At 43.5% G+C, this 14,566-nt stretch overlaps 6 protein-coding genes across 6 annotated transcripts; 2 read left to right on the top strand and 4 right to left on the bottom strand.

The window, feature by feature from the left end:
* Window positions 1-489: 489 nt before the first annotated feature.
* Window positions 490-2,067, bottom strand: Tsp_08667 (conserved hypothetical protein). Its single transcript, XM_003373892.1, has 7 exons — window positions 1,981-2,067; window positions 1,717-1,923; window positions 1,496-1,642; window positions 1,376-1,442; window positions 1,159-1,273; window positions 915-1,086; window positions 490-840 (listed from the first exon to the last, which is right to left on the bottom strand). The coding sequence occupies exons 1-7, from the start codon at window positions 2,065-2,067 to the stop codon at window positions 490-492; spliced, it is 1,146 nt and encodes a 381-aa protein (XP_003373940.1).
* Window positions 2,068-3,242: 1,175 nt separating this feature from the next.
* On the top strand, window positions 3,243-4,135 carry Tsp_08666 (conserved hypothetical protein). The gene is made up of 4 exons (XM_003373891.1): window positions 3,243-3,326; window positions 3,368-3,389; window positions 3,538-3,738; window positions 3,819-4,135. Exons 1-4 carry the CDS (start codon window positions 3,243-3,245, stop codon window positions 4,133-4,135), a joined length of 624 nt encoding a protein of 207 aa, XP_003373939.1.
* A 320-nt stretch (window positions 4,136-4,455) lies between these two features.
* On the bottom strand, window positions 4,456-5,759 carry Tsp_08665 (putative LigA protein). The gene is given in 6 exon segments (XM_003373890.1): window positions 4,456-4,953; window positions 4,971-5,087; window positions 5,110-5,169; window positions 5,261-5,398; window positions 5,419-5,615; window positions 5,681-5,759. 6 exon segments carry the CDS (start codon window positions 5,757-5,759, stop codon window positions 4,456-4,458), a joined length of 1,089 nt encoding a protein of 362 aa, XP_003373938.1.
* Window positions 5,760-6,033: 274 nt separating this feature from the next.
* Tsp_08664 (conserved hypothetical protein) lies at window positions 6,034-6,441 on the top strand. Its single transcript, XM_003373889.1, has one exon. The coding sequence runs from the start codon at window positions 6,034-6,036 to the stop codon at window positions 6,439-6,441; it is 408 nt and encodes a 135-aa protein (XP_003373937.1).
* Window positions 6,442-6,554: 113 nt separating this feature from the next.
* On the bottom strand, window positions 6,555-7,686 carry Tsp_08663 (nipped-B protein). Its single transcript, XM_003373888.1, has 5 exons — window positions 7,557-7,686; window positions 7,328-7,489; window positions 7,197-7,251; window positions 6,862-6,997; window positions 6,555-6,653 (listed from the first exon to the last, which is right to left on the bottom strand). Exons 1-5 carry the CDS (start codon window positions 7,684-7,686, stop codon window positions 6,555-6,557), a joined length of 582 nt encoding a protein of 193 aa, XP_003373936.1.
* A 12-nt stretch (window positions 7,687-7,698) lies between these two features.
* Window positions 7,699-14,505, bottom strand: Tsp_08662 (putative HEAT repeat-containing domain protein). The gene is made up of 21 exons (XM_003373887.1): window positions 14,439-14,505; window positions 14,179-14,353; window positions 13,978-14,113; window positions 12,500-13,175; window positions 12,338-12,436; window positions 12,185-12,277; window positions 11,930-12,123; window positions 11,375-11,824; window positions 11,084-11,296; window positions 10,390-11,058; window positions 10,234-10,320; window positions 10,076-10,175; window positions 9,887-10,025; window positions 9,778-9,858; window positions 9,495-9,587; window positions 9,262-9,364; window positions 9,093-9,233; window positions 8,877-9,023; window positions 8,396-8,820; window positions 8,131-8,366; window positions 7,699-7,868 (listed from the first exon to the last, which is right to left on the bottom strand). Exons 1-21 carry the CDS (start codon window positions 14,503-14,505, stop codon window positions 7,699-7,701), a joined length of 4,494 nt encoding a protein of 1,497 aa, XP_003373935.1.
* Between the last annotated feature and the right edge of the window lie 61 nt (window positions 14,506-14,566).

Below are 14,566 nucleotides of genomic sequence, written 5' to 3'. Positions count from 1 at the left end.
GATGAGAGTGACAGGTAGTAGCAAGCAGGCGACCGACCAGTTTTTCAAAGCAGATGGTGATGTGCGGTGTGACTGGGTGGCACAAAACTTACTATAATGATAATCATCATTATCATCATCACCATCACTTGGAAACAATTCGCGGCAAATTCTTTTTGTGCAATGAAGCGTTCATTGAGCTGATCATTTATTCTTCTTTCTGCAGTGATGTTCAATTGCTGTTATTCGCAATGACAGACGGACAGTTTAGTTCAATTTCCTTTTCCTCTACCATCTACATGACGAACAAGTAAGTACACAATGATGAGATTGAACTGAAGCCCCAGAATTTGTCTCATCGAAAAATCAGACATGTCAGTCAGTCAGTCGCCAAGGACCATGTTGAACCAGTTGTACAAAAATACCACAATGATAACAATCGGCAATAATATTTTTCAGCAATATGTGACACACAAGTGGAACATGGATGAAATCCAGCTCCCATCCCCCTCAACCCAACCCAACCCAACCCAACCTAATCCCCCCTCCGAAAGAATAAAGAAATAACGTGACAGCCCTATCATGCCCACCGACATATGTGTTAATGGAAACAAAAAAAGTGATACATACCATTTTGTTTGCGTCGAGACGGTGAATAGTGAGTACAATTCGTTGCTGTTGATCTCCACTGTTAGACGATGCAAAACTTGAATCCGCGTGCGTACTGCTGTCCGATCGTCTGTCACAAAAGTCGTCTGAAAATGGAATACTATCTTCAGAGCTGGACAACCTGTCCACTGCTCCACTGGTGGCATTCGTGTCTTCTGCGTTGGAAGAGATGTCAAACGACATCATCAGTTGCTTAAACTTGAAAAACAAACAGAAACGGTAAAGATTTAACTGTACATTTTGTTGGAATAATAAAAATCCATTACATCCATGTACAGTTTGCAAAGCATGTGCGCATCATTAGCCGAACTTGTCGAGCCGGTGGTTTCCCTTTTGAGATATTGAATCGCGAATTTGGGTTTGAACGGACCAATGTTGCGCCTCGTAACGCCTTTTTGATATTTGTTCGGATCACTGATCGAAAACTCTTGCAACTTACTAGAAACAGATAACAGTCAGTGAACAGTGAAAAACACAAATCTGTAAAGCAATAAATAACCAACAACTAACCTGTCCGAGATGGAAAAGGAATCTTTCAAATACTGATTCAACATCAACAACATCACACAACCTTGACTAGCGTCAATGCATTCTTTCAACGGTTTGAGGTCCACTGGTAAACGACCTAACAAAAAAAAAAGAAGAAAGAAAGAAATGGCACTCAATCAATCAAACCCCAAACGAACACTGACAATTTAAATCGTGCTTGCTTCTTATGATCACTTACTCATAATTTCTTCTAACGTTTCTTCCTCATCTTCGTCATCGTCCAGCTGTGGCAATTCCAACAAATTCTACAAAAAATAATTCGCCCAATATTTTGTAACAAAAAGACGAACAAAACTACATCTTTGAAATTTTGCAACAAAATGGAACCGTTCACTGAGACGATAAGATCACTGTTGTGTATCACAAACAACGGTTCTTCAAGTGTATGATATGGAAAATTGGCCAAATTGTCGGCAACGTAGATGAGTTCTTTCAGTGATGTTTTCTTCAAAAATAAAATATAACAATTGCAGCAATATGCATTATTGATCATTGTAGAGAGGAGGAAATTGTTGGTACCCCGATTTCGTCGAACAAATGAAGCATGGATCTGAGCAACGCACGCCGCTGTTGCCTGCTATTTCTCAGGATTGTGTACAGCGCACTGTTCAACGCGTCGCAAGTATCCTGGTCGCGGAAGCCGCGCACAAGTTCACTACTGCTGGCTACAGACTGCAGAATCGACTGCAAACGATAGCTGTGTCGAATACCTTCGAGAGCTTTGATCTGCAAACAACAGGACCAGTGGAACCGCTTGGCATTTTAAATTAATACAACACCAACCTGCAGAAAACCGCCGTATCGTCCGTCGATTTCTTTCAAAATTTTCTCCGCCTTCGCTCGTATCTCGCCATACGGGTCCGTCGTCATCGCCACCACGCACGGTATACACTACAAACGTTCAATTGTTTTCGAGCAAATCAAATTTTAAAAAATTTGCATGCATGCATGCACGCATGGTTTTTTTTCTGTTTGATTTTTCATTTTTTAAATATTTTGTTGCTACTCTGTGCATATTTCCTTCATTTTTTGCATTTCGTTTCGTCTGGTTTGGTTTGGTTTGATTTGATTGCTGGTGGCAATTGCACCGTGACTAAAATTTTGACTGCAATTTCACACCGAATGATGAAAATGTGCAAATTGCATCAATGAGAAGAGAAAAAGAGAGAGAGAGAGAGAGAATTAAGAACGCTACCTTGGCCTTGACATTTTTCCAAAATTGGGCTTATTCTTGCTCTGTGTACAGAGATTTCTTTGTTTTTTTTAATATTACGAACGGGATGTTTTCGAAAAAAAAACAAGAAACAAAAGAAAACTGCGAAGCACACACACGGCCACAGTGTACGGTAGTTGCGTGACTGAGATCAACAGTACATGCACAGTAATAATGGTATTAAATTTCAGTAAAAATTTTCCAGAAAGTTTGCATTTTTCAACAGCTAAACATTCGAAAATCGGCCAAGTGTGCCTGTGCGTGTCCGTGTGTGTCTGTGCAGGTCAACAATGATGTACTGATGCTGTTGTTCAAGCTTTCGAAACGTGCGCTGGGGAAACGAAATTGTTCAATTCAAAATTCAGCAGCGACCTCCCCGCTACTGCTGCCCCGTATCGTGAAATAAATTATGCAAAAATTGCTCCACTCGCCTGCACTGATAACAGAATATTTGAACACACACACACACACACACACACACACACGTGTTGTTGAAATTGGCAAACGTGCATATTTATAGACTGTAGATGAAATTTAAAAAAATAAAAATAAAAAAAAGAAGAAGAAAATTATTTTTGAAACAAATCGCGCTGTGCCTTCGAGCCAATTCTCAAAAGACATTTTTCGTTTTCAATGTTAAATATGTCGGTCGAATTGATATTTGAACAATTGAAAAAAATTAGCATAATTGATCGAGCGAAAAAGTTTTCCAGCGCAACTGTGTTGGAGTAAATTAAGTGCGTGGGATGCGCGTTGTCGTGGAAAAGACGAAGAACAATCGGCAGCGAATGAGACGATACTTTTATCGGTCAGATGATGCAAGCGATAGCGAATGGCAGTCGACAAGCGCAAAACGCGCGCACAAATAAATAATCACCGAGAGGGGAAAAATATTTTTCCACTGATGTCGCCACGGGTCTGCTGACAAGTAGTTGAAGTCAATTTCAAAAATTAAAGACAAGCAGCAGCAAGGAAGAAAGTAAGAAAAGAAGGAAGGAAACAGATCAGATCAGATTAGATTAGATTAAATCAAATCAAATCAGATCAGATCAGATCAGAACTACAAACAGACGAACGGAATAATGTTGTTAATTTGTGAAAAATTAACTGATGGACAGTTTTCAAAGATCCAACCGGTAATGATAAGTTTCGCTTAAGCGCAAACGACTGTCCAGCAGCACGACGACGGTTACGGTTCTTACGGTGGTGGTACGTGAAAAACAAGTGCAACGGTAACAACCGGAGTCAACATTGTACAACAAATAGTAAAAGCAGCATCAACAACATCGACAACAACAACTACAACCGAGTTGGCCGAGTTTGGCAGGGTCGGTCGCATCATACTGACTGACAAGCTCAATTCAACCAAACTGGTCGTCGTAGAGATAAATTGAAGAAGAATAAGAAGAAGAAGAAGTAGAAGAAGAAGTAGAAGAACAGCAGCAACACAAAAAAGAACACATAAATAACACACTACTACTACTACTACTACTACTGATATTAATTCTAATACTACCAGTGTGTGCTGCTGTTGGACGTCAGTCAGTAAGCAAGTCACAGTATACTGGGATCAGTTTTAACCCGGTTGAAACAACCATGCAACCAACAACTGCTATTCTCTCACTGCACGCTACTTTAACATACACGTCTATTACTACTAGTACTACTACTACTACTACCGCTGCTGTTGGATCCTCAATCATTCCCAACAACAAGAATGATTAATTACACCTACAACAACTGCAACACTACCGCTGTTAGTTAATAATACAGAAGATAGAAAAAAAAAGTCCGTCGTCCTATCACAAAGACAGACAATTATTTTTCTGCCCCTTGGAGTGTGAAAAATGGACACTAGCTGTTTGTTCGAACAAACTCGAGACTCGTTGAGTTCAGTGTTCGAGAACAAGAACAAGAATAAAGAGGCGATGACGGTGATGAACAATCGAATGCAGTGGTGCGGATGGCTATTGCTGGGCTGCGGTCTGGTGGCGTTGGCCAACGCCTGCGTGGCCACGGCGTTGGAGGCCGTGAAAAGCCATCTCCTAGCCCAGTACGTCAACACGCACTGGATCACGTGCGTATATTTGCTGGCCGGCGGCAGTACAATACTTGTCGACAGAGTGGGCGTCAATTTCTACTTGTACACGTGCGCGTGCGTGGACTCGGTGGCCTGCTTCGTCGCATTGGGCGCGCTGCTTTTCGACGGCTACAACCTGCACGCCACTGGCAAACTGCGCTGGGCGCCGGTCAGCGATGGCCACACCCAACAACTGTCCCAACTTCCCTACAAAACGCTGGTCGCGTACAACGTGGTCGACATGGCCACCGGCCTGGCGGCGTTGGTCGGCGTCTCGATCGCCCTGGTCGAACTGCGCCAACGCCTGGCGCGCGTCAACCAGCAGCCAACGACCGTCGACCAAGCCAAGGGCTTGGCCCTGACCGCCGGAGGCCTGGCGCTGGTCGCCATCGGCGTCGCGAAACTGATCCTCTGGGCGCTCGAGGTGCGCTGGCTTTCGACGCTCGGCGACTCCGCTCGCTACCTGTTCCTCAACTATACCATGGACGAGCCGGTCTGGGAGCTGGTCCACACGCTCACCGGCCTGCTAACTGCCGCGGTGGGCCGCAACGGAAGCCGACCTTGCGCCTGCTGCGCCCTGACGCTGCTACTGGCCGGCTGCTACCCGACCGTCCAGTACCTGTGGCTCGACTACCGCTGGCTGTTGACCGTGCAACTGGCCGAACTGACCGCGCTCACTCTGAAACCCCACCCGCTGCTCTACGCCAACTTGCTCGCCGCCGGCGCCCGGCTGCCGCTCGCCTGCGCCGTCTCGCTGCGTCTGGGCCGACTGTTGGGATGGCCGACGGCGCGCATCCGATTCCGGATCGACAACGCCCTCCGCCGGCTATTGCTAGCACTGGGCGCCGGCTTGACGCTGGCCGGCCTGCTGTTCGGCGCGGTCGATTTGCACAACGCGCTCGCCGGCTCTTTCCACAACTTGTTCTACCCGGGAGAACAGAAACTGCCGTTCTACCTGCTGCCGGCCGGCTTGTTGTGCTTGTCCACGGTCAGCGCCGTCGGCACCAGCCGACTCGGCATTGGCACATACCACCAGATGCCTGTCGTTTGCGTGCTGTTGATTTTCAGCTTCCACGCCGCCATGTTCCACGTGTTGGCCTATTTGTACTTGTCGACGAACGAATACTTTGGTACGCAGTTGTGCGATTTGTTCTTCTACGCCCGTCACCGGTGCACGTACAAGGTACAACGCGCGGGCAGTTTACTCCACTTTGCCGAAGCTACCCTGGCTGCGCTCGTGCTGGTCGCCTCCATCGCCGGCGCGTTCATCTTTGGTCGTCTGTGTTCACTGGTGACCACTGATCAACATCACCAAGAGCAGCAGTATTCCTCCCATCAGCAGCAGCAGCAGCAACAACAACAACAACAGCAACAACAGCAACAGCAACAAAAAGCCGAACGAATAATCAAATACGTCGCTTATGCCCAACTTGCCGCCGGTGTGATCGTGTACGCGGTATGTTTGTTGACCGACGAACGCAACCCCCTGCGGACACACCCGCTCTACGTTATACACAACACCATCCGCCGGACCACGCTGAGCATGATGCTGACCGTGCTACCGGCCGCGCAGCTGTTGTTGGCCAGCGGCGAACCGCTGCACCGGAAGCCGATGAAAACGACCGCCATACTGGGCATCGCGTTGGTACGCATCGTCGATATTTTCGTCCAAATCGACTATCGCAACCTGGCCCACTTGGGCGTCACCTGGGCAGTGACCACGGCCGCCGAAATTCTCGCGCTCTTCTTCCAATTCACCACGCTCTGCTGCAGCGCCGTACTGTTGGACATTGGCCCGCAACAGCCGGCCATCTACGAGCTACTGGACAAAGAAGCATCTTCTGTCTCTTCGTCGTCGACACAACTAGCGTTCAGCTCCACTGACGACGACCAACCGCTGACTCCCACCACTACTGCCGACACCGCCCACATAATAGACAATTGCTACTAGAGTTTTTCGTATGCCAGAACCGAGAGGGGATACAAGTTCAATCAATTTTCTTCTTACACATACACACATATTGTACATATCAATCAATGCAAATTTGCTTTGTTTGTACATGATCAATTCGCTACAGCTAATGGAATTGTTTGTTCTGCACCATTATCGCGTTGCATGCATACTTTGCATAAGGCAATCATTATTTGTCGAAAATAATTAATCTCAATAAAATTAAAAAACTAGACGAAGATGAAGAAAACTCACGAGTAGTACTTTTGCACCAGAAAAGAAATGATGAAAAGGTGAATAATCGTAAAAGAAATTAAAGTGCTTTTTTCTTTTTGCGCCTCGCTAGAGCTGACCAACAAGAAAACCAACCAACCAATCAACCAAACAAACAAACAAACAAACAAACAAATCAACACTTACTTGACCAGGATGAACTAAACCTTGTTGCAAAGTTAGCAATACAACCTCGCTGGCCACGGTTCGAACCGTCTGATCCCTGTTGAAGTAGCAATTCAACACGCCCGGCAAATAGCACTGAATTACAGAACTGCTCAGACTGAAAAAAAAACAAATCAAATTATTGAATTCCCAATGCGATCACTCAATAATAATAATAATAATAATAATAATAATACTGAATAGCATTTGCTAAATTTGTACAAAACACAAGTAGAGAAAAAATCATTTCCACACAATATCAAAAATGAATAATATATGCATCATGCACAGATCTTCTCCCGTCTGTAATAACATACCCGGATGTAGTTTCGCCCATTTCTTTCAAATTTTCCACTTTTCTGTTTGCTTCCCCTGAAAAGAAGGTGCGTAAAAATAAAGCCGAACAGAGCAAAAAAAAAGAAGGAAAAAAACTCACAAGTTGCATAACTGTTCAACATTTTGCGCTCTTCTTCATTCAAAAAGCTTTCCAAATTTCGCAACACTTGCGTGCGAACGTTAATTTCTGATTCCGGATCGGTGAGAATATTCTGATACAATTCTTTCAATTCTGTGCGCAGCAAATAATCCGAATAATGAACGCAAAATAAACCTGAAGCAGAAGAAATTATTGAAGCTATATTTCCAAAAACAAAAGAAAAAAGAAAACAAAAACTGACCAATTGAAACAAATGCTTTTCGTTTCAAATCTTCTTCACGGTGGCGTGTAAAAGCCAACAACAACTGAAACGCCTGCTCTTTCCAGGGTTCCTGAAAAATCAAACGATCAACGTATCCACTTGAATTCATAAAATAAATTCATCAACGCTCGCTCACTTTGTTCTTATTTTCCGTTTGTATTATAATGTCAAAGTCGAAATAACGAAACAAAGCACCACAAGTGAACAACGATCGAGTCAACAGCGGCTTTCGTGTAGTCACTGATGCTGCTGCCGCTTTGTTCATCTCATCCTTGGCGGTCGCGAGAATTTCTACAATTGCATCATTCCATTGTTAACATTAGCATATTCCATAGGTATTATTCATTCGAGTCATTTACTCAAACATTTGAAAAATACATCGTGCAACACTTCCGTATGCTTGGTAATGCCAAGAATGACAGACAGACAAGAGATGGACGCTTGGACAATGTTCTGCTGGGCTTTGGACATCAATTTGCACAAACCATCCTAAAATAGAGAGACAAACAAGCTGCGATGGACAGTGGAGAGTTTTTTTTTGTTTTTTTTTTACCTCGAGTTGTTTGAGAAATTTCGGACTCGGATGTTCGATCAATGGCACGACCAATTCGATAATTTTGATCACCTGAGTCATGACGGACTGTTCGGCCGAATTGCTGCACGACATCGACAAATATGGCTGCATAGTCTCTATGTAGGGGATCATCAACCGCGGCTCGACTTTGCTGAACACGCAGATGGTGGACAAGCAGGACAAAAAACGCTGGTAGCTGTTGCTGTTGCTCGACTCTAGAACAAAGCGATTTGAACAAGAAAACAAGCCCTGGACGATGATCACTGACTGACCGACGAGCTTCTCTTCGATCACGAGCACGTGTTCGACCAGACAGCGCATGATTTGCCTGGCCGCCAACGAGACGCTCGATTCTTCAGATACGTCTTTCAGCAACGCCTTGAGCAGAGTTTCGATCGGCTGAAATTGGCCACCCTCGCGGCCGAAAATGCTGACCACGTCGATGATCGCCACCACTTTGTTCATGATCGCTTCGGGGTCGTGGTCGCGCGCCGGCGTCAGCCAGATGCTGTGGAATGTCTCGCAGATCAACTTGAGAATCGACTCTTCGTCGTTGGTGCGCTTCAATATGCGACTGCAGATTTCTGGAATTTTGTCAAAATCGGGCCGCCGTTCGCAGACCTCTTTCAAAATGCGTATGGTCCGCTTGCGTACACTGACGCCGGTGTCCTGTTGACGAAAAAAAAGAGCTTATTTCATCTTCACAAAATCTGTTCAAAACTGACCAGCAGTCTTTCGGTCAACACTGAATAATACTGTTCCAACAGGTCCGGTCTCAAATTCAACAACTTGCCGATCAGATCAACGGCCGCTTCGCGCATGTTCGACGACTGGTCCAACACTTTTTTCAAAACGTTCTTCTGTACTATTGTCTTGAATGGAAAAAATTGTAGAAAAAAAAACAAAAACCAAAAAAAACTGAACAACGTCAATCTCCATACTCTGGACAGAACTTCGGGGTCGATTTCAACCGCCGCCGCCAGACATTTCATCGCTTTCGTGCGCACGGCCACGGCGCTGTCGTTGGTCAGACGAATAATCTGAACACAGAAAAGCCGCCGGCCCGTTAATTTCGTCCTCTGCTTTAAACTGAAAGTAATGTTGTGTCACCTGAATCAAATAGCGGTCGAAGCTCTGCATCAGTGGACGTTTGCGGGCCAAAAATCGAACAACGCTTATCGCTTGGGATTCGTGCAAAATGAACGCTTCACGTCTGAAAAAAAGAAAGACAAACAGACAGTCAAAAAGACGCTGACGACAGAAACGGACAGACGACAAATTGAACAAAAAAGAAGGTGGACAAAAATTCAAATCAACTTTACAAAAATGACAGAAAAGAACACAAACTTCCCGCCCAACGAACGCGCAAATTTTGAACTTGCCGTGCAGGGCAATTCAAAAAACCGGATTTTGTCTGTCGTCTTCCACCGTTGACACTTGAAGAAGAAGTTACAGTAATTTTCAAAAAAGTAAAAATGATGCAACAACAAATTGAGATAATTTAAATTCAAAAAATACGATAAAATAAAATATAAAATGACGATAAGCGAACAAAATTTGAACGGAAAAACAACACTGAAAATGAGAGGAGAAAAAAGTTGACTACTGTAGGCGAGAAAAAATAACGTGAGCCAAAAGAGCGCAAGTGAAGAAAAATTTGCATTTTTGTGCGGCCGATTTCGAAAACTACCGTAACCGTGACCGTGACTGTGTCAACGTGATAAAAAAAAAGTACCTCAATTTGACGTAAGAGAAGACGTCGTCGTCGACGTCGATCAACGACAGAAGAAACGCTTTGGCTTCGTTGGCACGCTGGAATGCCTCCTGATGACGTTGCTGATCGGCGGCAGTTTTACTTGCCAAACTGTCATCGGCTGAAAAGAACTGATGAGCGAACAAATAGACAAACAAATAAATACCATACCGTCATCATAACGATTTTCATCTTTGGTGCTGGACAATTTACGATCAAGCTCGGTGCTCACATCACGAATCCACTGAGCAATGTGAAATCGACGAGCAAACTGGAAAATTTCACTTACACCATACAAATTGCAAAGCAAAACATATATAACTTCATACTTCTATAGTATTATGACGACTGCGCAAATCCATCAAGTAAAAATTCAACGCTTTCTGCAATACTTTTTTCTTCACTTCCACATCCTTCTTCAACAACAACAACAACAACAACAATGATCAGTGAGCAAAAACAAACAAACAATTAAACAAACAAACCTGAACATCTTGTCCATTTTCCTCGTCGTCTTTGGCGTAAATTTCAAATGGATTGCACAAGCTGGAATCGGCGGTGAATTTGCGCACCAAATCGCCAAGCAGGGCATCTTCGTTCACAGAAAGCTTGACGTCGCGGCGGATACGTGCAGCCACCATGCCCAGATATTCGAGGGCGGCGACGCGCGTGTTCACCTCGCCCTGCTTGGACGAGCAGTGCTTCTGCAGCACCGTGCCGAGCAGTTTGAGCAGCAGTTCCGCGACCGGCCACTCGGGTCTGTTCAACGCGGCCAACAAGTCGCGCACGAAATCCTCGAACAGCGACTTGTAATCCTCTTCACATTTCGTTGTGCATCTGAAACGACGACAACAGTTCACAAATAGCCATTTACCATCATTATTATTATTAGTGGTGGGTACTTTTTCAAAAAGACGGACAAAAAATTGTGCGCCGTCCGGATGGCCACCTCGTAAGCGGTCAACACCCGCGACCGAACCTCTTCGGCCACTTTCTGCTTCTGACGATCCTCGAACGCGGCGGCAGTCCTGGGGTTCTCCAAATCGCCCGCCGCATGGTCGGCGTCCGACACACGCAGGGCGTGGCAAATTATCGTCTGCATCAGTTGCATAATGAGCGCCGTGACCATTTGTATGGAACATTCCGAATTCAATCTAACGAACGAATGAATGAATAAACGGTCGAACGGATCAGTGCTTTGGGCGCTTGCCTGTAAGAGCGAATTCCGCGCTTTGCGGTCGGCAAACGGTACAACGAGGCGAGTATTTCTTCCAAAATCAACTGCCGGTGCTTTTCATACCTGCCGAACACGGTCGACAAAAGCCTCAACGAGCTCATCTGCAAGTCGCTGATGTTTTCAACGAAAAATGAATTCACCCCGAGCGACGACATCTGAAATTACGTGAAAACATCAACAACAACAACAACAAAAATTCCCAGAACCTAAAAAGCACTGCCCGCCTACTGTACCTGCAGTACTGTAGTGTCGGTGAGTGACTGGATCGACACTAGTTCCCCGAGCGCGGAAATCACCTCTGCCAAGCGACAATAAACTTTCTGTACCGATCTGCTGCTCTTTGTGGAATTTTTTGCTTTTTTCAACGCTTTCAACATGGCTTCGTCCAATTTTCCATCTGAAACAGGAGCAACTGAAGAGGGGAAAAAACAAAAACACACACACACACACACACCTTTCGAATCAACAATCAAACGATACGTGCAATCGTATATTGGATAAATTACAGATTCAAGGAGAGATTTCGTCAACGAGGTGATCCTCTCGATCGCGTCTTCTATGTAAACTTGCTTGGGCATGTAAGCGCTGGTCATGACGGTCAAAACCGCGTAGGCGGCGTCCACCGACCTCTGCAGACGTTCGCAGAGCTGCTCGCGTAGGGTTGTATCTTCACCTTCGAGAATCTGTGGGCAAAAGAGAAGAATGTATTTTTGCTTTGTTTTGATTCAAACAACCCGCCAATATATGTATATATATATATATGTGTGTATTTTTTCCCAACCACCAACCTCGTACGCGGTGGGCAAACATTTGAAACTGTCTTTGACGTTCTTGTCCAACACTGTGATCAGTTTGGTCACTTTGTCCAGTGGAACGCGATGCATGGCGTTGATCGCCTTCAGACGAGTCCCTTCGGAACACAGTTCTCCGAGCAACTTTTTCGGAATCAAATATTCCGCTGGTATTTCATCTTCATTGTCAGCTGAAATTCAATTTAAAAAATAATTATTAGCATAGAATATTCAAAAAACAAAACAAAATACCCGTTTCAGTTGATAAATCCATCTCTTCGGCAATCTCAGAGACCGCATCAATGGCAACGCTGAAATTCTTGTATGATTCCAGTTGAGCGAGTTCTGTGAATGAATTGAATTTCAATTTTTAAATAACAATTTTTCAACTGAAAATCTTCTCACCGAATGCATCCAAATTTTGACCAGCTTCGGCACGTTTTCGTTCTTTCTCTTTGCGACGTTTAATAATTTCGTTCCACTGACGTTCTCTTTCTTGTATAACTGAAACATCGAAATGACAAATTCACTTGGGAAACAAAAAAGAACAAAACAAAATTAACATACCATCCGGTGGAGTCAACGGACGCTCGTCGAATTCGACCGCTTGATTCTGCTGCGAAGACGGTGAACCACGCTCTGACGTGGACTCGCTTTCACCGAGCGACAGCTCTTCGCAGGAATTGGATTTCTGAAACAGCCCAAACGCGTCGCCACCGACTCCTCCAACCCCGGGATGTGCACCAGGCTGGCCGGTCAAGAGTTGTTCCTCGTTGTAAGACCTGGGCGCGACTCGGCGCCGTCGCGACCCTTCGGCGAAATACCTCGACCCGGGTGTCAATGAGTCGAACAATTCCGACACAATATCCTTCTTCTTCCTCATCATCGCTTTCGGCTGTTTGCCAATTGACAGTATCTTCTTGCGGACGCACTCCTGTCTGTCCCTTTTTTCCGTGGACGAACCGCTCGACATGGCTTCGAATTCAGAGAAATATTCACCCTGGGCGGCGGCTTCGAGCTGAACAACGACCACTTTTTGGCAATGTTCGGCAAAACGGAAACTGTCCGTCGAAAATTCACTCACCGTTCGATCGCACGCACCAACCGACACTCTGGAAGGCAGCGGATTTTCCACTGAAGATTCACCGTCAGCGCGTTCGCCTTTTCCGGGTTGTTGTCGTCCACTTGCCTGCACATCGAATACAGTTTCCAAATTTCCACAACTATTCCGATGCACATCTCCCTAGAAAACGATCGCCAATAATTATATTAAACAAATAAAGCTGATTTAAAAATTTAAATCAATCAAATTGAAAACTTCTTCACGCTGCTCGCTATGTTGCGATAATACTTTCCGTATTTTTAAATCTTTTCAAAGTTGTTTTTTTTTCAAAAAATAACACAAAAAATTAAACTGAAACAAAATTAAACATCATTTTTTTAATTTTCAAATCATCAATTAATTATGCGAATACTCATTTTTTATATTTCAGTAATTCTTTCGATATACAATAAAATTACAATTAAAATAAATAATAATAAATATTTTTTGAGATAACAGAATTTATAAACAATTATTTTATAAATAATAATACATATAAATCATGAACATAAAATAATACTTGCAAATCAATTACAGTAATAATTGTGACCATGTTAATGTACAGAACATGGAAATGGGCCATCGTGAAATTGCGTGTGAATTGCAAAACATAGAAAACAGAAAATTGCGTAGAAATTATTCGAATGCAACAAACTACGTGTCTAGTTTCATTTTCCCAAAAAAACCATAGCTGTACGTCTAATCAGCTATGCATGCAAAATAAATCGTGCACCAGCAGTAATATTAACTTGTTTCATTGCAAACGTTTTGAATAATATGAATAATGCAAATTATTTAATAAGTCATGTTTAGTTAAAACTTCGGTATTTTTTGTGAACAACATGCGTAAAATTCACATCTGTTCATATTCATTTGTAAATAATTTGCTCCTTTTGTAGAAAAATTAAGTTAATTGTGTGAAATGGAATGTTCATACTTTTACCTGTTTAGGTTCAATAAACAATCTGTTTGGAGCTTCCAACAACTGGTTACTCAGCTCTTTAACGTATTTTTGCAGCAAGTCACAATATGTCATATTTACACTTGGCGAAGGGTGATTTATATTTTTCTTCAATACTCTAAACAGGTATAAGAAAATTCAATTTGAACTGCAGTTCGAAACAGTTGAAACAAGATTTTTTACACATGATCGACAGAAGTTTTGCATAAGCTATCAAAGATTGGACGAGCAATTTCAGCGCTATTCACAGATAAGCATTTTACAGCTTCATAATAAACTTTTAAATGAAACAACAGACAACGATCTATTTCATGTTTACCATACTGACACGTGGGTAAAGGTAAAAGTTGTTCAAACTCTAAAATTGTATAAAAACCAAATCAACAACAACAACAACAACAAAGTAAACAAAATCATGATCTGACAATTAAAACGTTCTTTACCTGGAATAGGTATCAAACCGCAAAAAATATTAGCGGGTACAAGATATGTATTGCACTGCTGATTCATTTTACTTGCATTAGTATGGAAACAGAAATTCCTTTGGAATGAAATAAAAAAATAACAGATT

This window comes from Trichinella spiralis (assembly GCF_000181795.1).
Source record: "Trichinella spiralis strain ISS 195 chromosome Unknown Scfld6, whole genome shotgun sequence".
NCBI lineage: Eukaryota > Metazoa > Nematoda > Enoplea > Trichinellida > Trichinellidae > Trichinella > Trichinella spiralis.
This window is presented reverse-complemented; position numbering and strand designations above follow the sequence as displayed.